The sequence below is a fragment of the Anabrus simplex genome, chromosome 5 (genome assembly GCF_040414725.1).
Source record: "Anabrus simplex isolate iqAnaSimp1 chromosome 5, ASM4041472v1, whole genome shotgun sequence".
In the NCBI taxonomy this organism is placed as follows: domain Eukaryota; kingdom Metazoa; phylum Arthropoda; class Insecta; order Orthoptera; family Tettigoniidae; genus Anabrus; species Anabrus simplex.
In genome coordinates this window covers 74,529,512-74,553,042 of record NC_090269.1, presented here as the reverse complement: position 1 = coordinate 74,553,042, position 23,531 = coordinate 74,529,512, and the positions used below count along the sequence as shown (strand labels likewise).

The 23,531-nt window shown below is 39.6% G+C and overlaps 1 protein-coding gene across 1 annotated transcript in view; it reads left to right on the top strand.

The window, feature by feature from the left end:
• LOC136874362 (trypsin-1-like) overlaps positions 1–20,277 on the top strand; it is a 43,160-nt gene extending 22,883 nt beyond the window's left edge. The window contains exons 6-7 of the mRNA XM_068227771.1: positions 8,757–8,900; positions 20,131–20,277. Coding sequence (XP_068083872.1) covers positions 8,757–8,900; positions 20,131–20,277 — 291 coding nt within the window. The remainder of the gene's footprint in view (positions 1–8,756; positions 8,901–20,130) is intronic.
• The last annotated feature ends 3,254 nt before the right edge of the window (positions 20,278–23,531 follow it).

The following is a 23,531-nucleotide window of genomic DNA, read 5'->3' as shown; positions in this document are numbered from 1 at the left end:
GAAAACTCATAGCATAGGTAGGTTAGTGAGCACTCATGCACTCGGGTGATCCGTGGGTTGGAATTTCATCGCTCACTACCTTCGAAATGGTTTCTCCGAGGTTTTGTACTTCCTAGTCAGGAAGATACCAGTATGGAACCTATTTTAATAATAATGATAATAATAATAATAATAATAATAATAGTAATAATAATAATAATAATAATAGTAGTAGTAATAATAATAATAATAATAATAATAATAATAATAATAATAATAATAATAATAATAACGTTAATCATAGGTGGTAGATCACTCATATAAGATATAGAAAAGCAAGAAAGAAAAATGTTACGGAAAATTTTCGGCCCAATCTGCACAGAGGGAGCATGGATGAAAAGGAAATCTCATGAAATTTATTGCCAGACTGAAAAAAATCTCAGACATTATCAGGAAAAGGAGGTTGAAATTCTATGGTTCCACTCTCAGAATTAAAAATGATAGACTGACCAAAAGAATTCTAAATATTACCCTCGCACTGAAAGTCAAGAACAACTGGCTAAATGAAATAGAATCAGATCTTCAGGAAATCAACATCAACCAGGAAACTGTGAAGAACCGATTTGCTTTCAGAACACTGATTAATAATCATTGTTTCGCGGAGCGAAAAGCTAGAACTAATAAAATCTGGACAGAAGAACGTAAGAAGAATTTCAGTGAGAGGATGAGTATATTTTGGAAAGAGAAGAAAGCAAATTCATCTGCTAAATAAATTCAAGCGTGCCCCTCAGTTGGGCATAACCATGTAGAAAAAAATATAGAAGTGTATCCCGCCTGCCAATTCTTTACAAACACTCCAAAATTCTGCTAAACAGTGTGCAGAGCAGAGCCAATACTCGATAGGCAATCGGGTGAATATCAGGGTGGAATTCAAAAATTCAGATCCTGCTCAGAACCAGTATTTGATTTCAAATCCATAATCCGCTAATTAATTTTAAGGATATGTTGTAAAGTACATGTATATTTTATTAGCCTTTGGCTCTGTTGAGAGGGAGACCGTAGACAAGTCGATTCAGGAATTTTGAGTTAAATTAAAATTGACAATGTAAAACCCTTTCAGACACATTATCAAAGGTAAAATTTAAGGAAGAAATGTCAAAATCGTTGAAGACAAATACAGGAGTAGGGCAATCGGTGGTGTCTGAAACAGGTTTAGCTAGCAGCTACTAACATTAAACCTACTAACATGATCTCTAACATGTAAGCACTCTTCATCACTAAGTGACCAAGCGAGTTGGCTACACGGTTCGGGTCGGACAGCCATGAGCTTGCATTTGGAAGATTTCTCTTGTTTCCCATTTTCACACCATTTTCACCTTAAATTTTAATTACTACGCATGTAGTGCATATGTCATGTTCTCTGTGAACGTACTGATACGTTTCGGGGAACGTTGCCTCAGTTACTATGCACGTGCCGCTAGGAACGCTTCTACAATATATCTGGTAACATCTGGCTTTCTGCTTTTGAATCATGCCCCGAGTTGATGTTATTCGTCGATATGGACTGAACAATAATTTTGTATCTCTTTGGCTGCGTCTGTGACTAATCTCGAGTATCGAGTTTTGTAGACAATAATGCAAGGGGTCAAGTCGTTCGCTGAATGAAGAAATATTACTAGTTTTTACTGGTGACGAGTGAGATATCGATGAAACTGACAATGGGATGTTAGTTAATGAATTTTTATCGGTAATATTTGGAGAGTGACACTGGAAATCTCATTCTGAGTCTTCTTCAGAATACAGACATTGTGACCGAATGTATTGCAAGACGTTCAGGCATACAGAAAAGAGTTTCACAAATCGTGAAACATACCTCAGAAGATGGGTCAATTCCAGGGCTGCCGACAGTGGGGGTTCGAACCTACTATCTCCCGAATACTGGATACTGGCCGCACTTAAGCGACTGCAGCTATCGAGCTCGGTGTCGTGATATTGCAGGACATTAAATGAGTTGCTGGCTTGTTCTGTCATCATCATCAACATCAATAATCTGCATTTAGGGCTGTCGTGCAGGTAGCAGATTCTCTATTAATTGTTTACCTAGCTTTTTATTGAATGGTTTCCAAGAACTTGGAAATTTATCGAAAATTTCCCTTGATAATAATTTATCCCAGTCCATTACTCAGCGACCTATAAATTAATATTTTCCCCAATTTGTCCTCTTGAATTCCAACTTTATCTTCATATGATCTTCCCTACTTTTAAAAGCTCTTCTCAAGATTATTCGTCTACTAATGTCATTCCACGCCATCTCCCAACTGACAACTCGGAACGTACCGTAGAGTCGAGCATCTCGCCTCCTTACTCCCAAGTCTTCCCAGCCCAAACTTTCTTTTGTTGAAAATAATCCAGAACAAATCATGCTGCTTTCCTTTGGATCTTTTCCAGTTCTGGTATCACGTAGTCCTGGTGTGGGTCCCTTACACTGGAAACATACTCTAATTGCGGTCTTACCAGGGACATATGGAGAATTTTCTCCTTGGAGAAAATTACAACCTGACTTTTTATCCCGTTTACTGTCATATCACTGTCCGCTGTCCTTCTCACAGCATTATTTAGGCCTCCCTACAATCGCTTACATCCTGCAACTCCTTTACTACTATATACAGTATAATATCATCCGCATATAACCTTATCTGTGATTCCAGGTCTTCACGCATATCATATTTTATATATAAGAAAATATAAAGGTCCAAAAACACTGCCCTGCGGAACCCTCTTAATCATTACTTCACCTACTCTAATTCTCTGAGTTCAGTTTTCTAGAAATGTAGCCATCCATTCAACCACTCTTTTGTCTAGTCCAATAGCCCTAATTTTCTCCAGTTAACTGCCATGATCTACACTATCTAAAGCCTTGGAGAGGTTAATAGCGATACAGTCCATTTGACCTCCTGAATCTAAACTATTTGCTATATCTTATTTATTTTATTCTTTTTCCAGATCTACATAATATGTATATGATCCATTACTGTGGAGAAAAAATAACAAGTCTTACCTAAACCATCTCAAAAAAGAAAAGGAAAAGAATGTCACCAGATAGACAGACACATGAACAAAACCATACACAAAAATAATAGTAGTAATAATAAAAATAATAATATAAATAATAATAATGATAAAATAGCAATGAGGCAGGATAATCACTGTCGCCTGGCCCGGGATCAACCCTTATTGGTGGTCTGTTGGCCATGGCAGAAGGCAGTAAGGCAGTATAATAATAAAAAACTAAAACAATAACATATTGCTGTGTAGAGTACAATAGTGTCAGCCGATGGCATCTGTAACTTAAACAGCATATCACTTCCGGCCTGGTTAGCAACTCATCGCAATCCTTTCTGAACACTGACCTCTCTGTTGTTCTACTTAAGTTGCAAACCCAGCTTTCATGTTTCATCCACTGACGTGTCGGTGTGCAATTATTCTCCTTACGAATCATTACTATTGTTCACTGTTAAACTCCATTTTCTTGCTACACTTATATTCTTTTACAATTTATGGCAACTCTCGACATTAAATGAGCCCATCTCACTTGCCATTCCATACATTACCAACCAAAAATCACTATCTCCCTATTCATCCGCCAACCTTGACTCATCGCGTATACTTTATAATCACTGGGCTACCTTATACCATGTAACTCCACACATTAACTTAATCACGGAACCTCGTGATTATTTACTAAGCCACCACACTTGCCATCACCACTTTGATTCGCATTCATCCTGCCACCTACTTGTATTCACCAACCAAAGTATCTCAACTGTATCCACACAAGCCTCTCACCATATTAGATTATACAGCTACATTTTACCATCTCACTGTATTAAATACACACTTCACCGCCTACTAATTTGACTACTTAATCGTTCTTATCTCAGTTACAAGTAACACACACCCTCCACTATTCTCATATGCTTAACCAATTTTCTTACTGCTGTTGCTTGTTTTTATAATTCTTGTCGTTACACCTACGTCCAATTTACTCGTCTTATCCCACATTTCTTTTAGACTCAAGCATCTCCCTTTCGTCAAAGCACCTCGTGCTTCTGCTTTCTCCCTCCAAGCCGTATTTTAGCTTCGTTTATGTACACTTGTCACATCTTGTACTTCCCCCTCCCATATTCACTCCCTGTATTTTCTTTTCTGCTCTCGCACTGATCTCCGTCCTCATCTCCTTAAATACTGCCTTGGTCTCCCTCCTCATCTCAGTTGCTCCTTCCCTGGCTCCTTCTATGAACGATTCGAAGATAGCCTGCTCGACCTCCTCTGTCCTGTTACTTTCTTTTTGCTGCAAGCTCCGTTCCAATGTCCTATTTTCCTTGGTTTTTTCTTTATCCTCATGCCCATCTTCACCAACTTTACTGTCTCTATTTAGCCTTTCTTCCACTCTCTTCTCCATTACCACTTCGTTCTTCATACTCTCCTCCATTTCACGTAATTTCGTTACTGTCCAAAATTTGATCCATTATCCATTGGTTACCACTAATAATTGACCCTTAATGTAGGCTCTTAACCCTTGCAATCTAGCCCTGACCAAGTGTTTTTTCAGAGTGTTTATATTCTTAACCTCTTCTCTTCTCATGTCTCTTTTAATCCAAATTTTTGCCCTCCGTATATTCTCCGCACCTCTTATCACTATTTCCGCCATCAGGGTAAAAACAACTTCATTTTTATCGGCCTATTACCCCGTGCTTTACCTATCCTTTCCACATCGTCAATATCAGCTTCACCAAAGTTAAAAATTTCCCAGAGATTAAATTATCATGTTTTGGATGACTTCCACAACTTTGTAGATAGTCAGCACTTTGTCCTCTCCTTTTTCTTCCGACACTTCATATATAAATAAACATTTATTCCTGCGTTCTAAGCTACCGTCTTCTATTTCTGCCTTCAGCTTCACCATCTCTTCCTCCATCTCCCTTATTTTCACCTTGAGTGTTATAATTTCTCTCTCGTTGGTTTCCACTTTGGTCATTGTTTCATCTGTTTTTCCCTGTATCCAGCGCCTCATATTTTCAAATTCTATCACATGTTCCTTCATCATATTTTTAATCTGCTCAAACGGGCATACTTCTTCCACGACTTCTGTAAGCACTCTTCTTATGACCTCCACGTCTTCCCAACTCATCTTGTATCATCTCACCCATTATTCCTGTTTCCACTTTACCTCCTTCACTCCTGGCTGTTTCTTTCTTCCATCTCCCCTGCCATCTTCCAATAACTACCCGATATTGATCCACACCAATCATCTTCCTCTTGCCACCCGTCTTTCTTTTTCCACTCGTCGGTCACACTCCACTCCCGCTCTACCGGCACACTCCACTCAGCACCACTGCCTCCGACCGCTGACTAGGTTAGACTATTTGCTATATCTTGCAGGAATCCTACAAGTTGAGCTTCACTGGAATAACCTTTCCTAAACCCGAAATGCTTGTATCAAACCAGCTAATAATTTCGCAGACGTGTCTAATATGATCACAAAGAATGCTTTCCCAGAGATTACAAACAACAAATGACAAGCTGACAGACATTTATTTATCCGCTTTGTATTTGTCACCCTTTCCTTTGTACACAGTGGCTACTATTGAATATCTCCATTCATTTGGTATCGCTCCTTCATGCAACTGGTAATCAAATAAGAATTTCAGATATGACACTAAGGGGTATATCCCATCCCATAGCATTTAATATATCCCCAGAAATCTTATCAATCCCAGCTGCCTTTCCAGTTTTCTAATTTTGTATCTTTTTATAACTGTCTTTATTATCATAGGTAAATTTTAGTAATTCGTCAGTATTAATCGCCTTCTCTATCTCGGGATTATCTTTATATCTAACTACTTTTGCCCAATGCTGACTGAATACCTCTGCCTGTTCTAAGTCCTCACATATACACTCCCCTTTTTCATTAATGATCCCCGGAATCCCCTTCCTGGAACCTCTTTCTGCCTTAAAGTATCTATACACATCTTTCTATTGCTCCCTAAAATTCACATGGCTGCCAATTGCATTTGTGATCATGTTATAAATAGCTTTTTGCTTAATTCAATTTCCTGGTTCAAAATCAGTAATTTCAGTTGTTCCAACATAAAGCCTCTGCCTTTTTATCGGAGAAAGTTCTTCTAATCTCTCCCCCTTGCTACATTTCTACAATTTGCCTTTACGTAGCACCAACACAGATAGGTCTTACGTTGATGATTGGGTAGGAAAGGGCTAGGAGTAGGAAGGAAGCAGCCGTGGCCTGAATTAAGGTTCAGCTTCAGCATTTGCCTCGTATAAAATGGGAAACTACGGAAAATCATCTTTAGGTCTGCCGAAAGTGGGGTTCGAACCCATTATCTCTCGAATGCAAGCTTACATCTGCACGACCCTACCACAAGGGCAACTCGCTCGGTTTGTTACAGTTCTCTTAGCCTGCGTTTGAGATGGGAGGTCGAGACCAATCACAGGGTTAATTAGTTCGCGTGGTAACGCGTTCTGAGGTCACTGCATATATTACAGCTGAAATATGTGTACGCAATGCACTCACGGAAGAAATTAATCGGCTCTCTAGCAGCATTAGCCTACGCTACCATGATATCGTATTATCAATAGGCCTAAAATTATTTTCCCGAGGACTGCGTTGTTGAATAGATACATAAACATTAACCCCCTATCTCCATTGCTAACATATACACTGAACTCTCGATTAACCGGGATAATAAGTCTTACTGGATAAGTAAAATCGCGGTTAACCCGTACTGGCGTACTGAAAGTACAGTTAAAATGATAATAAATGATACTACTGCATTATTTTTTATAAAATAACCCAATACGTTGCAGTAAAAGTAGCACTTAGCCCAAATAATAAATATATTTCGTTAAAACTAATAAGTCAAAAAATATATTCAGACTACCTAACTTTACTGTTTCTGAAAATAATCAGTCATGGTTTTCCGATTTTATGTCGAGAAACACTTTTTCTTTTTCTTTTCAAGTTTCTCAGATGTACTCTAGCAATCGCTGACATTTCCCAAGGCAGTCCGATGCTTAACTGTTTGTTGTGCTTCTAATACTGAACTAACACTCGTGTTCGGCTCCATGACTAAATAGTTAGCGTACTGGCTTTGGTTGCAGGGGTCCCGGGTTCGATTCCCAACAGGGTCGGAAATTTTAACCATTATTGGTTAATTTCGCTATCACGGAGGCTGGGTGTATGTGTCGTCTTCATCATTATTTCATCCTCATCCCGACGCGCAGGTCACCTACGGGAATCAAATTAAAAGACCTGCACCTGGCGAGCCGAACATGTCCTCGGATACTCCCGGCACTAAAAGCCATGCGCCATTTCATTCATTTTCCTAATACTCGTGCATTTGTCATGTTTTTGATATCGCGATTAAGCCGCAACGCAGTTGATTCGATTACGGTAAATCGAGAGTTGAGTGTAAATCATAACGTTGCTTCTATCATGAAAATGTAGGGTATCTAGTGAACCTATGTTTCTCTTATCGCATTAGCAGTTGTCTCTGTTGCTATTTCCAGTAAATATCCAGTATTCTGGAGATAGTGGGTTCGAACCCTGTATCGTCGTCACCATAAGACCTATCTGTGTCGGTGCGACGTAAAGCCAATAGCAAAAAAAAAAAAAATCCAGTAAACTATTTTGCTTGTAAATTTAATACATGACCATTTTTTGCAAATTTGGAAGAATATGGCTGCTTGCTGTCATATAAAACACTCTGATATTCCACTATTATTATTTATTCGACCATGGTAACACACGGTGAGGCTACGGCAGATATGTGCGCGGTTTCACACGAACAATGCTCGCCACTTGCAGCGCAGCGGTGCAGGAAGCTTATGGAACTACTATTTTTTTCCCCAAGATCTTCAGATTGGACAGTTTAAAATGAGAGGTAGTTCACTGAAATCTGTTCAGCCTTCTCATGACGTCCATTACCGTGAACCAACTTATCAAATTATATAAGGTGATTCAGTAGAATAGTAAATACTTTGAGAGACAGTAGTATGGACTATTTCAAGTAAACAAAGTCATGTAAGCCGTAAACATGTGTCCAATTTGCAATGTGTGCAATTACAAGTGTTTGATGGTAGAAAAACTTTACAAAAATTATTAAGGACATAGAAATTATTTGTTTATGTTACTGACGTCATCACAGTTCCTAAATCCTATTCCATTGGATTTTTCTATTTGAGGATGAGGTAAAGATGATGTTTACAGAGAAAAATGCAAACAGAAGAGAGGAATTGGTCGCTCACATTATGCATACTTCTGCCCTCATAAAAGAATGCCAATACGACTTCCTGCGAGGTACATGTACTGTGCACTGTTCCGAAGGACATAGGTTTGTGCAACAATAAAAATTCATCGGTAAGTAATTTTTGTTCTACTGTTGCATATTATCCTTAAGTCACCTGGTTTGAACTGTTTGATATTATACAAGGTTTTTGCGTCAATAAGTTCATTAATAAGTCTTAAATAATTTTTCTAAGGTTGTTCTTATGCGTTCCGTACAGACAAGTGCAATTCCCCACACATTGTGCATAGAAAACATGTTTGTACGACATTGTATACTGGGAAATTTCCTATTAGTGCCTCTCAAAGCTATTTAAGATACTATTCCTTGTGATACATCCTGTATATACAGACTCTTACATAGTTATATACTATTTTTATACTACTGTATCAAGTGACCATTATTTTGTTACAGGAAGGTGGCTCGGTATCTGACACTTTGCAGAAGGTGATACTACCCATCGTACCCAACATACTGTGTAATTTGGCTTATAATGGAGAGATCACGGACCGAATGCTTTGTGCTGGTTTTATCGATGGACGAAGGGATGCTTGTCAGGTGAGAGACTTTAAACCCTAATCGGAGGACAGTAATTCACTTCTCGGTGTACGGAGGATTCCCTTTGCAATAGTGCTGAACTTTTAACACCAGGAGAGTCCAAACTAACTAACTAACTAACTAACTAACTAACTAACTAACTAACTAACTAACTAACTAACTAACTAACTAACTAACTAACTAACTAACTAACTAACTAACTAACTAACTAACTAACTAACTAACTAACTAACTAACTAACTAACTAACTAACTAACTAAATAAATAAATAAATAAATAAATAAATAAATAAATAAATAAATAACAACTAACTAAGTACACAATATTCATTCCGTCCTTAAAGGGGACGTTGGGCCTCGTAGATGGTTGGTAACGTCGATTCTCAGGCCAGGGAGATTTAATATGGTGAAGGAGATTTTTGGAGAATGTGAACGGGTCGGCTGCCGTCGCCTATATTAAGAACTATTCCGGCATTCTCCTTACTGCAGGACAATGGAAAACAACGGAAAACCGTTCTCATTATCAGGACAGCCGACGGTAAGGACTAACCCATATCCGTTTTCCGAATACAGAAGCGTAGAGCCAGAATAAAACCGTGGCCACCCATCCCCCTTCCTCTCCGCGGTTGATCGCTTGGAGATAGGGTTGCCACGTGTCCCGTATTGTACGGGACATCCCGTATTTGAGGTGAAAATTATTATGAACTGTCTGACCCGTAAAAACGAGCGTTTGTCTTTTGTTGTCTCTCAATATTTTTAAATCTGTATTTGATTTCAGCGGCACTGAAGTTCAAAGTAGCCCCATTATTTTTTTCCTCTTTGGAGCCCCAGAAGGAAATCTCGTGGTGTCTCGCCATTTGCTGGTAAAGCTGAGCATGCTGGGTTATTTACCTCGTCTTCCGCCGCGTTCTTCCTTAGATCTTCCATTCCACTTTCTAACGTGATTGTTCATGCTGTTTGAGACTAAATCTACGTAAACTGTGAAGTTATCAAAGCTCATCGAAGACATCAATATTAAGATGTCAGATGCATTCTACTGTATGTACTCTTATAAAAGCTGGGAGTTTATTTTACGAATGTCAATAATTATTTTATTCTGTCAATGAAACTAATTATAATGTAATTGAAATCGATACCTAACGTTTGATTTTCTAGTATTTACGAACTGTCCCTTATTTTCGTGAAGAACCGTATTTTAGGTAAATGCCCCTTGTTTCTTATATAAAAAACTGGCAGCCCTGCTTGGAGAGCAGACCTGTCGGACCACGGATCAGCCTAGGCCACTTGTAGACTGAAAACTACTCTGCATCCACCGACCTTCAGCATGACGCTTTTCTTGCATTAGCACTTGCCGATTCTTCACCCCATATTTCTCATACTTATTGACTTGGTGTACCGAATAATGACGTATATTGAACGTTTTAATATTCTTGAGCACCTTGCCTACAAATCAAACACCACATTGCCATTCTCCCACATTCCACAGGAAGGAATAAGTTTTCCCACGCAGAAAGAAAAGCCATGGAAGTCGATGACATTTCTCTGCTCAACTTTTAAGTATCTGCCGTGTTTAACACGCGTACTTCGATATATTCTCACGGCTCAACTTAACCAGGTTCCTTGTATGAACTACTACTGCGCCCGTGCATGTTTGCACTGATACGTGATATGACTTCACAGTGATCTCACATCTGCACCTCTGCTGGTCACTACATTAAACCTTGTGGTACACACATCCCAGTAAAGGCTTTGGTCTGCCAGTCAAAGACTTTCTTTCGTAACCAGCTGAATGGGAGCAGAACTTTGCCGGCTTAAATTAAAATAACTTAAACATGAATGAAATTTCGATCTGACTAAAATAAAAACGTGGTTGCATTTGTTAATCGCCGGTACGTTTTGATTACGCAGTATAAATTGCTTTGTCTATGAGGACACTGTGTGATAGGGAGGGAATCATTGTGTGATGTGATAACTACTGTATTTTTTTTTTACAAGAATGGCCTTTGGTTAGACACCATTTGGCCAGCTGATAGTGATAAGGATAAAGATGGTGCTATACCTTCTCGCCATGAGGCCGGTCATGGCATTACTACAGGGTGGGAAGGCCATGGTAGAAAGGTAGTAGTTAATGGGTTGTAACAGTTAAGGGATTATCATTATTAATTATTTCAGTTGGTGGCTTCTGCATCAGGGTTTATAGAGTTAGACTGGTGTCTTGTAGAAACTGGATCAGTGCTCTGTAGATTTTGCTATCGTGGTCTTGAAGAAGAATGTTAACATTTGTGGGGAATGGGATACGTAATGACCGAAGCTGTGCGAATAACTTTGTCCGTTGTTGCTCATACCTGGAACAAGAAAATACTATGTGATTCAGATCCGCATAATCGTAATCGTTATGTGGGCAAACTGTCGTGGTAGTCACTCCGATGCGGTGGAGGTGGTGAGGGTAGCATCTGTGTCCAAGCCTCATCCGGATGATGTTTGTTAGATGTCTGCTTGCAATATTGTATCTCCAGAAACAGGGTTTTTGAGGGTATTGTTGTTTGCGGTGTTGCGTAATGTGTTCCTCGGTGGTGGCTAGTTCTTGCCCATTCGTCTTTCCACTGGGTATAGGCTCTTCGTTTGACTAGCGGAATAAAGTCAGTATATGGAAGCTGTATCCCTTGCAACATTCCACTGAGTATACTTCCTTTCGCGAGATGATCGACTACTTCATTATATCTTATTCCACTGTGTCCTTTTATCCACAGAAAGTGGATTTGACTACCGGATGTTTTAGCTTCTTGAATCTGTTGAAGGAGATCATAAATGTAAGGATTTGTGGTACTGTTTTGAGTTGGATGTTGCAGTTTTTATAAGACGCTTCTCGCGTCGGTGAGGATGAGTATGTTCTGAAAATGGTAAGAGAGACCATATTTCACGGCAGCAAGGATGGCTAGAATTTCGGCGGTATACATATATGTTTCTGTAGGAAGTTTGAGTTGACCATATTCTTTCGTGAGTGAGCAATAAAATTCACACCCTGTTGCTTCAGAGGTTTTAGAGCCGTCAGTGTAGATCTGGACATAGTAACTACTGTATTTATGTTTCAAGGCTTGTTTGTAAAATACCACATATTTAATGAATCCTAGTGAAATTGAATAATGCACAAATAAAAACAGGCTAAGGATTACAAACTGAAAGACATATAAATGTTGATAAAGAAAGTAATGACTTAAGTTTTAGTATGTGATTGGAAATATTATTACCCACTGTAAGTAGTATAATAGGACATTTCGGCGGCCACCTCCTCCTCCGGCTCTCGGGAGAGGCCTCCACTTCCCGCGGGAAATTTGAATTTTGGCGCGAGATTTGATTTGTAAACAAATCCACGTGCTTTTTGACAGCTGTCATCCGCCATCTTTAAACTACAGAGCACCGTGCTGCCCTCTTTATCGCAGTAGCTGCGAATTCGTCACCTGTCATCGGCAGTGCTGCCAACTTGGCGGGTCTAAACCTTAGTGGTACCAATTTAACCCAACTAGCGCGAGATTTGAATCGGTAAACAAATCCACGTGCTTTTCTGACAGCTGTCATCCGCCATCTTTAATCAAAAGAGCACCGTGCTGCCCTCTTTAGTTAAATACCTTTGAAATGTGGTGGCGGATAGTTTGAAAAATGCTTTTTGACAGCAGCCATCTTTGAGCAGCGTGCTGCCCTCTTCAGCTAGATACCTGTGGTGGCAGACAATTCTACGTGACAGCAGCCATCTTTGAGCTCCGTGCTGCCCTCTTTAGCTAGATACCTTTGAAATGTGGTGGCAGGCAATTCCACGTGACAGCAGCCATCTTTAATCAAGAGAGCACCGTGCTGCCCTCTTTGTGGCGGTGGCAAATTCCACGTGCTCTTGTTTGGAAACAAACCCACGTGCTTTTTTTCTGACAGCTGTCATCCGCCATCTTGCATCACGAACCTCAGTGCTGCACTCTTTAGCTAGATACCTTTGAAATGTGGTGGTGGCGAATTCTATGTGCTCTTGTTTGGGAACAAAGCCACGTGCTTTTTTTACAGCTGATATCCGCCATCTTTAATCAATAGAGCACTGTGCTGCTATCATGCGGGCAATTTCGTCAGCTGTCATCCGCCATCTTTAATCCACAGAGCACCGTGTTGCCCTCTTTATGACATGTGGTAGTGGGCAATTTGAAAAGTTCTGTTAGCTGTCATCCGCCATCTTTAATCAAGAGAGCACCGTGCTGCTATCTTTAGCTAGATACCTTTGAAATGTGGTGGCGGCAAATTCAAAAATTCCACGTGCTCTTGTATAGTAAACAAACTCACGCGCTTTTTGTCAGCTGTCATCCGCCATCTTACATCGCAAACCTCAGTGCTACACTCTTTAGGTACATACCTTTGAAATATGGTGGCAGATAATTTAACAAGAAAAATTCTACAGCAGCCATCTCTCGACGCTAATTGCACAAGATGGTGGCTATACATGACTCCTTAAAGGTGCTTATGCAAGATGGCCGCTATACATAGGTTCTTATGAGACTCCTTTGGGATGCTTGCGCAAGATGGCGGTTATACAAGGCTCCTTATGAGACGCCCTAGGGATGCTTGCGCAAGATGGCGGTTGCTCTTATGAGGCGGCTTAAGGGTCCTTTGCACAAGATGGCTAGAGATTCCCTAAGGATGCTTGCGCAAGATGGCGGACGCAAGATGGCGGCTATACACGACTCCTTATGAGACGCCTTAAGGGTGCTTGCGCAAGATGGCTGCTGCTCTTATGAAGAAAAGCTAGCTTAGAGGCTAACGTGTCATGCTAGTTCGATTCACTAAATTTGGGGCTTAAATGCAAAATGTTAAATATCTCGAAAACGGTGCATCGTAGAGCAAAACGGACAAAATTTTTCTGCCCAATACCTCGCTTCGCAGTATGAGGAACATGATAGCATAAGAAAAACATAGTCTAATGATGAGATCAACGGTTCGGTGCCAACTTAGGCCCTTTGGCATTAGCTCTGTTTCAGCTTGTAATGAAGCAAGTCTTCGCAACATGATCAAGTCTAGCTATGGTAGAGAGTATAACGTGCCGTGCAGGTTCGATTCATTAAATTTGGGGCTTAAATGAAAATGCAATGGTGGCTGCTCTGATGAAGAAAGCTAGCTTTGCATCGTGCAGGTATTTTTACAGCACTAAACCTCATACCTTTTAAATGTTAAATGTATCGAAAACGGTGCATCGTAGAGCAAAACGGACAACATTTTTCTACCTAATACCTAGGTTTGCAGTATCAGGAACATGATAACATAAGAAAAACATAGTCTAATGATGAGATCGACGGTTCGATTCCTACTTAAGCCCTTTGGCATTGGCAGCTATCTATTTCTACAAGATGGCGGCTATACATAGCTTCTTATGAGACAGCTTAAGAGCGCTTGCACAAGATGGCTGCTGTTCTTATGAGACGCCCTAGGGGTGCTTGCGGGAGGTAGCAGCGACAAGACGATGACTACACAGCTCCTTATGATACGGCCTAGAGGTGCTCACACAAGATGGTGGCTGCTGTGATGAAGAAAGCTCGCTTTGCATCGTGCAGATATTTTTACAGCACTAAACCTCATACCTTTGAAATGTGGTGGCGGGCAATTTGAAAAATTCGACGTGCTTTTTCTTCACAGCAGCTATCTTTAAACAATAGCGGCTATACATAAGCTGTTAAGGCCTCCTCTTATGTCAAGGCATAGCTCTATCGAACAAGTTTAAACTTGCATCGGGATAGCTAGAGTAAGCATGTGCTGCAGTGATGAAGTCATTATGCATGTTTAGACTTGCAAATCCCAAAGGAACATAACAAGACTAGAATCGAACACTGCACTCTATGCCGTTAACTTTATCATGTGATCGGAACATTGATTGAAGTGTTTAGAACACTAAATAAGTGATCAAGACTAAAATAGAACACTGTACTCGATACAACATGTGTTTAGAACATGTCAGGGGATACCTTTGCTCTAAGAAGATTAGATTACCGCACATTCCTTGTAGGGCTAATAGGCTAAAGGGCTAATGGGCAAAAGGGCTACCATACTATAGTCACACGCACATAAATGCGCCCTATTCGCCACCTTCACCTTTAACAAAAACATACACAGTGTAACGAATATTTTCAAGAAACATAATATTAAAATTTCTTACAGAACCAGCAATAGAAACATAGATATAGTTCACAATTCCAAATCAGTTAACAGGTCTGACATTTACGCAATGTCAGGCGTTTACCGTTTTCAATGTAATAACTGTTTTTCCTCATACTTCGGACAGACCGGGCGCAGCTTCAAAGTTAGATACCTAGAACACGTTAATGCCATCAGATATAATAGATTTTCCGCAATAGGCCAACATATACATGACTTAAAGCATATTTTTCTACCATAGAAAAAGACCTAGAAATTCTCAAAAACATAAATAAAGGCCCTTTACTCGACGTTACGGAGAACTGTTTTATTCTCCTAGACCAATTTTTTAACCCTAACTTAAATCTTAACGAAATCTCAGAAAAATCCAACATTCTTTTCGACTTCCTAATAGAAGTCTTTAGAGGTATAAAAACCATGGGAGGAAAATCGATCTTTCACGCTCTCCACAGTACTCTTTTACGTCCCACACCACTGCCACTCCGCCCTCCTGATCCGCCTTAAACTCCGCCTCCCTACCCCTCTCCTCTCCACTTCCCCTCCCCCCTTTCCACCCCTCTCACTCTAACTTCGCTACTCAGTCACACCCATCTCACTTGTCCACAACTCTTCTTACACCACACACTCAGCACGCTAAACAAGGTGAGTCTCATATCCTATCATCCTTGGCCGCGACTCCATTTAGACTTCCATTTCACTAACTTAGTTTTTCTTTCCTTTCTTTTAAGACTCACCACCCTGTTGAGCTGAGACTAATTCGAAGATCAACCTTATTCAATCGCCCAACATCAGGTGTCCCGGCCTCGACAAAATCTTTTTGTTGGTATTGCTATATAACATCGGACCTGGACCCATGTGCCTGAATTGAACATCAGAAGAGTGGACAATTTTACTACTTTGTTTTTACCACATCGTTTTATCATCATATCCAGACTTTTATGTTCAAAGCATCAGTTCAATTTTATGCACAACACTTACCCATCAAACGACTATGCTTTTATGTGTCACATCACATCATCATATTTTACTCAAGTTCTTCTAGCTTTTAAGAAAAAGCAGTCTACTATTTGTATTCAGCCATGCAAGAGTTATTAATGCAATTTTTATGACATGTACTTTGCCCATTTGTGATTTTTGTAGCTGATGATGACGCAATGAGCGTCGAAACCGGTTCTAACTATTTAATAAATATTATGTTGTGAACATCTTATGCAACACGTTTTGTATTGAAAAGGTTGAACCTTCCTTGATATTTTAATTGTGACAGTGAAGTTAAGTTCGTTGTAATTTTTTCATTGTATTGGATATCTCAAGCGGCTCTTCGTGAGGCATTTATTCACTTATTTAGCAAATGCCTTTTAGTGCCGGGACATGTCTTACTCACCTGGGGCAAGTATTTATATTTGGCACCCAGGGTGCTCGAATCATGTACTGCTTTATGTTCTACACGCCTAAGTACAACAAACTAGAATAATTTCGTATAGGTTTACTGATTCAATTATATTAATAAAATTCCATAGTAAAACTATTACTTAATTCCGTTGATAGTTATTAACGAGTAAATATTAGCAACCAGACTTAAATCGGTGTCATATTGTTTATGTTATTACTATGGCCCGGATACTGAGCCTGACACCAGTATGTCAATGATTCTCCATAAACCCTAAGAACTGTATCCAATTTCAACCTCAGCAAACGGAACTTTTGTAATATGTGGTAATCAAGGGGCCAGTGTAAAACCCTTCAACCCCATAACTGTACCATATGTATATATTTTAAGTATTTTTTTTTAGAATAGTGGCAGTCACTAACGTATTTTTCAGCAGTGATATATACTGGGTATAAGCTATGTGTCCGTGAACTGGTCCCTGAACCTCTTATTCTAAGGAACACGACACCCCCGAATATTTTCGGCACAACAATGCACTTCAAAGATCTCATAAACCGTTGGACATAATAGTGGCTTTAAGAGAGATAACCTGACATCTGAATACCAGTGATTCTTGATCAACTCCAAGAACTGTATCCTATTCCAGCCTCAATATATGTAATATTTGAAAATAACACCCTTAACCCCAAAACTGTACCATATGTATATATGCTAATATTAAGTAATTTTAGAATAGTGGTATCATGTTTATTTAATGGCATTCTTGTTTAGTTTTAATTTTAGTACTGTTTATTCTGTACAGTCGCTATTAAGTAAGTTCTCTAACAGCTGAAGATGACCTATTTACGGGTCGAAACTGGTACTGTTTTTATGTAAATTATTGACACTATGTAAAATGAAGTATTGATTAGGTGGAGAACTCATCCTTCATACGTGTACTATGGCCCGGATGTTTATGACCTAAAAGTGTTAGAAATATGTAAGCATCTATGATCCAAAAAGTATTAAAATATGACTTCAACATTTTTCGGTAATATTTTAACTATCAATATATTTTTAAAATCTAGTACATTGAATAATAATAAATAAGAAATAATATTAATTTTTATTATTATAAGGTATTTTGAATTTGTTTAATTAATCAGTCCAAAGGCAGCTCTCAAGTCTGCACAGAGTGAAATAGAATGTCTCATTTTGATTGGCGATCAGAAAGAATTAGAATAGCAAATTACACACATTTTGAAATTTTCAGATAGGAACAATCTTGTATTTTCATGCAACATTGACTTGTAATGGGGTAAAGACCTCTCACCATCGCAAGATATTATTGGAGTGTATTTTAAATACCTCAGACCATTAGAGTTCAATTGATCCTCACCTTTCTGTCGCTTTCTATGCATTGGTGTATTTCTATACAGCTTACCCTCCTAATTCACAGACGTACGTTATGTATTGTCCGCCTCTGTGGTGTAGTGGTTAGTGTGATTAGCTGCCACTCCAGCAGGCCCGAGTTCTTTTCCCGGCACTGCTACGAAATTTAAAAAGTGGTACTAGGGCTGGAACTGGGTCCACAAAGCCTCGGGAGGTCAAATGAGTAGAGGTGGGTTAGATTCCCACCTCAGTCATCCTAGAAGTGGTTTTGCGTGGTTTCCCGCTTCTCCCCCAGGCAAATACTGGGATGGTACTTAAGGCCACGGCCGCTTACTTCCCTCTTCTTTGTCTATCCCTTCCAATGTTCCCAACCCCCATCAAGGACCCTGTTCAGAATAGCAGGTGAGACCGCCTGGGCGAGGTACTGGTGATGCTCCCAGTTGTATCCCACGACCCAATGCCTCACGTTCCAGGACACTGCCCTTGTGGCGGTGGAGTTTGGATCCCTCGCTGAGTCGGAGGGTTAAACCAACCCTGGAGGGTGAACAGATTAAGAAGAAGTAGAAGAAGTTATATATTTCTGGGGAAGAAAGATAATTGTAAGAAATTACAGACAACAATTAGGAGATGTGAAAAATCTGTCTTTGAGACGACTTCAAGCAGGTACGCGAAAATGGAATAAAAAAGATAAAAATATGACAAAATACGAAAAAACACGGGAAATATGACCATAATATGAAAAATTACCGAAAAATGACGAAATCGTTAAAAAAGCCAAAATGTGATTCTATATGACCCGTGAAAATTGCATAATTTTATAGTAATAGAGAATAAAATCATGCTTAACTTGTACTTACCATGCAAAGAATATGAAGAAAAAATATGACATGTCATAAACATCCGGGCCCTATAGTGCTATTAAAACAATGTGCGTGTTCTGACAGTTCGCAGCACGTGGCGCCGAACAAAGGAGTGGGAGCGCTGTGTTGCCACATGATCCGGCAGGAGTTACTACATCACAGTCAACAGCTCTCGTTCTGCGCTAGGCTCTGCGGAAAATAATATCCATTAACGGCGATCATGAAAGAGTTAGAAAAACGTTAAATATCGTTGCTATTATTCCAAGATGGCTCAGCAGTGATTTTATCAGCTCAAATATCGTAAGACAAACTCCTCATTCCCCTTCCTCATAGGCTTTAATGAGTCGGGTTTTGCCCGGTGTTGATAACCTGTCATGTGATGGTCCAATTACATCCACTCCCTCTCTTTCCCCTTCTTCCCAAGGCTCCTTTTCTTTCTTTTCTTTTTCTTTCCCTATTCTAATTACTGTAGCTTGAGAAATGTTAAAGCTGCTGCTGTTCTTTCTACAACTTTGTTAACGTGTGTCAGTGGGCCTCCATTTTTCCCTTCAGCCTCAAAATATTCCCGTAAGGCACATACCATATCGCGAGCTTGACCACGAATAGCGAAGCCATACCTCCCCATTACGCTTGCCTTTTTTCTAGGTGAATGAATTCTAGGTCGCCCTCGTTGTTAGGCGGCGCTCTGAACGGGTTGCAACATTTTGAGTTCAGTAAATGAGTCGGTGTTAAAATTACACTATACTACACAATACTATAATTTACACTACACTAGAATGCCAGCCTCGATAACGATACACTTATTAACACAAACACAATAGCACTATAATATTTAGTTGATTTAAAAAAACACACTATACAGACAATGATATCTCTCAAAGTAGACATTGTTAGCCCAGCCACATGTGCTACGGTATACTATATTGGCAACGTGGAACTCGGACCGACCGCCTCATGAAGCTTTCAGACAGCGGGGGTAGGAAAAGGGAGAGTGCATGCCGAGCTGGGATTGGCTGAAATGGGAGGCGTGTACTGGTTGCCATAGTAACTGCCACCTCCTACTACCACGCTGAGAGCTGTCAGAACACGCACATTGTTTTAATAGCACTATAGTTATTACATTACGGTTACGTTTGTTACGTTTGATTTGAAGGCAACAAGCGAGTTTTGGCCAGGTAGATGGGAGTTCTTGCATTTGGCAGATGGTGCGTTCGAATCTCACATTCGGCAGTACTGAAAATATTTTCCCATTGTTTTCCATTTCCCACCAGGCAAATTCTAGAGCTGTACATTAATATTAGGACTATAGTCACTACCATTCCTTTCCTTGCGTCGCCGATAACCTTCGATGTGTTAGTGTAACGTTAAGCTACTAGCATTGATTTGAAGAATGGCTGACTTACAAAGTAAGTTATCAACGTTTGTTTCAGGGAGACTCCGGTGGACCTCTAGTCGCTAATGGCAAACTCCATGGGATAGTTTCCTGGGGCAGGGGATGTGCACGACCGACCCTTCCCGGGGTCTACGCCCGAGTTGCCAGGCTTCGTAACTGGATTTCTTCCAACAGTGGAGTTTGAACAAAGAAGAGACTTCAATTATTGATGTTTAAATTGGTTTATTTTGTTTGCCTTGTAAAGAAATTAGTTTTCTCTATCAATTAATTTATTAAAATGTACATTAATTTAATGGAATTTTTTCTTTTACATTCCTTGAACAAAACATTATAACGAAAGTTCTTAAGAATTCGTGTATTAGAAGATCATTTTGCATTCTGAATTACTTTATATTAGGATGCCTTCACGGCATTGTATCCAGCTCCATGGCTAAATGGTTAGCCTGCTGGCATTTGATCACAGGGGTCCAGGGTTCGATTCCTGGCAGGGTCGGGAATTTAAACCATCATGGGTTAATTTCGCTGGCACGGGGCTGGGTGTATGTGTCGTCTTCATCATCATTTCATCGTTATCGCTACGCGTAGATTGCATCCAGGCGTCAAGTCGAAAGACCTGCACCTGGCGAGCTGAACTTGTCCTCGGACACTGCCGGCACTAAAAGCCATACGCCATTTCATTTCATTTCACTTCATTTTTCCACGGCCCGGTTTACGACAACAGTCTTCTAGGTTTATGCGGTGTGAGACGAAAGAAACTGCTCGAAATTGTAGACGTTTCATGAAGGCATGCCATAGTTCACTTCTAAGCAAGCGGAGCAACATCTTCGGAACATTGTGTTTAGTTTATCTGCAGTGTACTTAATTTCACTTGGCATGAACCCAAAAATACTATGTCTAATATATTAAATTCACTAAATTCCGGTATTGAAAAAATTCTTTTGTAATGTTGGTTCGAAATTAAACGTCTACAAATAAATAAATAAATAAATAAATAAATAAATAAATAAATAAATAAATAAATAAATAAATAAATAAATAAATAAATAAATAAATAAATAAATAAATAAATAAATAAATAAATAAATAAATAAATAAATAAATAGTCTCAACTCACCTACTTATACAGGAAATCTGCCCTCCTCTCCTTACACCTGGCAAACTTATCAATAACTTTTGCATTAAAGTCACTGATTCTCATTACAAATTCTCGCTCTATTGAAAGCATTGCCAGAGCTAACAACCTGTCTTGCGATATAGCGTTCCTCAGAAATGTTTTTACTCTATTTAGAGTGGAGAAATATCATTCTGCTTCTGCAGTAGACATCCGAATGGTTAACAGCACTTTCAACAATTTAACACAGTCACTAAATGTAGCAAAAAAATTATTGTCTGTAATGAAGCCCATTAGCTACATAGCACTAGTCATATTTCGGAACTCCTCTCTAGTGTAAATTATAGACAGTTCCGTGAGAAGTTTGCTTTCATTAATGAATATATATGATTTTACTGCAGCTTTCAGTGACTCTTCTGGGAACTTGCTATCATATTCAGAAAAGTTTTCAGAGTGAAACAAAGTTGCAGCTACAAGGTGTCCCGTGAAGCTAAACCCGTCATTGACTTCCCTTAGAATAACATCACACACTTCAAATGCCTCCCTTTTCACACACTGCTCTTCAGTTCTTCTTCTCTTTTCTGACTGTTCCTGTGGCTTCTCGTCTTCCACGCTCTAACTTTTTGTATTTCTCTATCAAATGCCTTTAGCTGAGCCAGACCAAGAGGGGATTACAATCACGTTTCTGCAGTTGATTGTACAAAATGTCTACGTGAGGTATTATGTTGTGAAAGAAAGAGTGCCAGTATATATAATTGCCATCTTTCAAAGTCTCTATATATCCAGAAGTTTAAACAAGTGTGTTGTTGTTACTAATCTGACATCTCCTTTGAATAACTTTCATGCATTCAATCAGGTCTTCCCTGTGTTCCAAAACAGTATTAACAGTCCTGGAATGAAAATTCCACCGTGTCGGAACCGAACGTGGCAAGCGTTTCTGCACAACTTCATCAAGAATGTCAGTTCTTTGAGGAGAATTTGAGAAAAAGTTGCATAGTCCTGAATTTTTGCAAAAAATATCCGCATAATGAAATTAAGTTGATGAGCATGGCAATGTATGTAAGAAGCAGCAGGATACATTTCTTTGACAATGGCCTGGACACCACTTTTTGTGCCTCCCATGACAGACGCACCATCATAAGCTTGTGCTATATGTTTATTTGGACATCCTTGGAGATGAGAATCAAGTTCAGACCTTATGGCCGCAGACAGTGATTCTGAATCATGGCCAGTAGGTCGAATGAAATCCCAAAATCTTTCTACAGGTTTATTATTTACTAGATAACTTACCTATAGATTAATAACCATCTGAAATATTGACGAAAAGTCACTAGTTTCATCAGTTATGTCGGCCATGAAATCTGCATCTTTAATTTCTTTGGTTATTTCCTCTTGACACACCTCTAACATACACTGAAGAATTTCATTCTGAATAGTTTTAGAGGTGCTCTTAAAAACTGTCGCCTTTTCTAAGTGGCCTCTCAAAACACTATCAAGGTCAGCACTGAAATTAATCAACCCACGAAGACCGCCAGCATTCTCTGATGTGCCTGATTCATCATGGCCCCTCAACGCTAACTCAAATGAGCCACAAAATCTTACACATTTTATTATAATACTAGCAAATATACCCGTGCTTCGCTACGGTATTCTACATTGTATTCGAATATCGAAGTAAATACTGTACATGCAGTAAATAAGATTGTTTTAAAATTGCATATCTCTTAACGTTATCTGAGAAACAACATGGGGAGGTCCCCATACGCTGTTTTCAATGTAAAGTCTTTGTTACGGATTTGTGATATAACGGCAGGCTCACTTGCCTACTGTCATTCACAATCGAGTTGGGAAGTTTACATTATCATTGCAGGCCCCATTGCCTACTGCGCGGTCACGGTCGATTTGGGGAGTTTTCGTTACAATGGCAGTCTCCTTTCCTACTTCCAGACAGATAACAGTTGAGGAGTTTTTATTATAATGGCAGGCAACTACCCTACTATCAGCCGAAATTGGGTTGTGCAGTTATCATTATAATATCGGTCCCCTTTTCCTACTGTCAGCCAGCTTACTGCCAGTCACACCAAGATGGTGAGTTTCCATCAAAATAGCAGGCCACTATGCCTAATGCCAGTCACATTTTAGATGAGGACATTTGTTTATAATTGCGAGCACCATTGCCTACTGCCAAACACAAAAGGGTAGGGAAGTTTTAAACAAAACTGCATGCTCCCTTGCCTTCTGCAAGTCAAATAGAGAAGTGAACTATTCATTACAATGGTAGGCCTTCCTTACTACTGCCCGTTACACAGGAGTTGGAGAAGGACCCC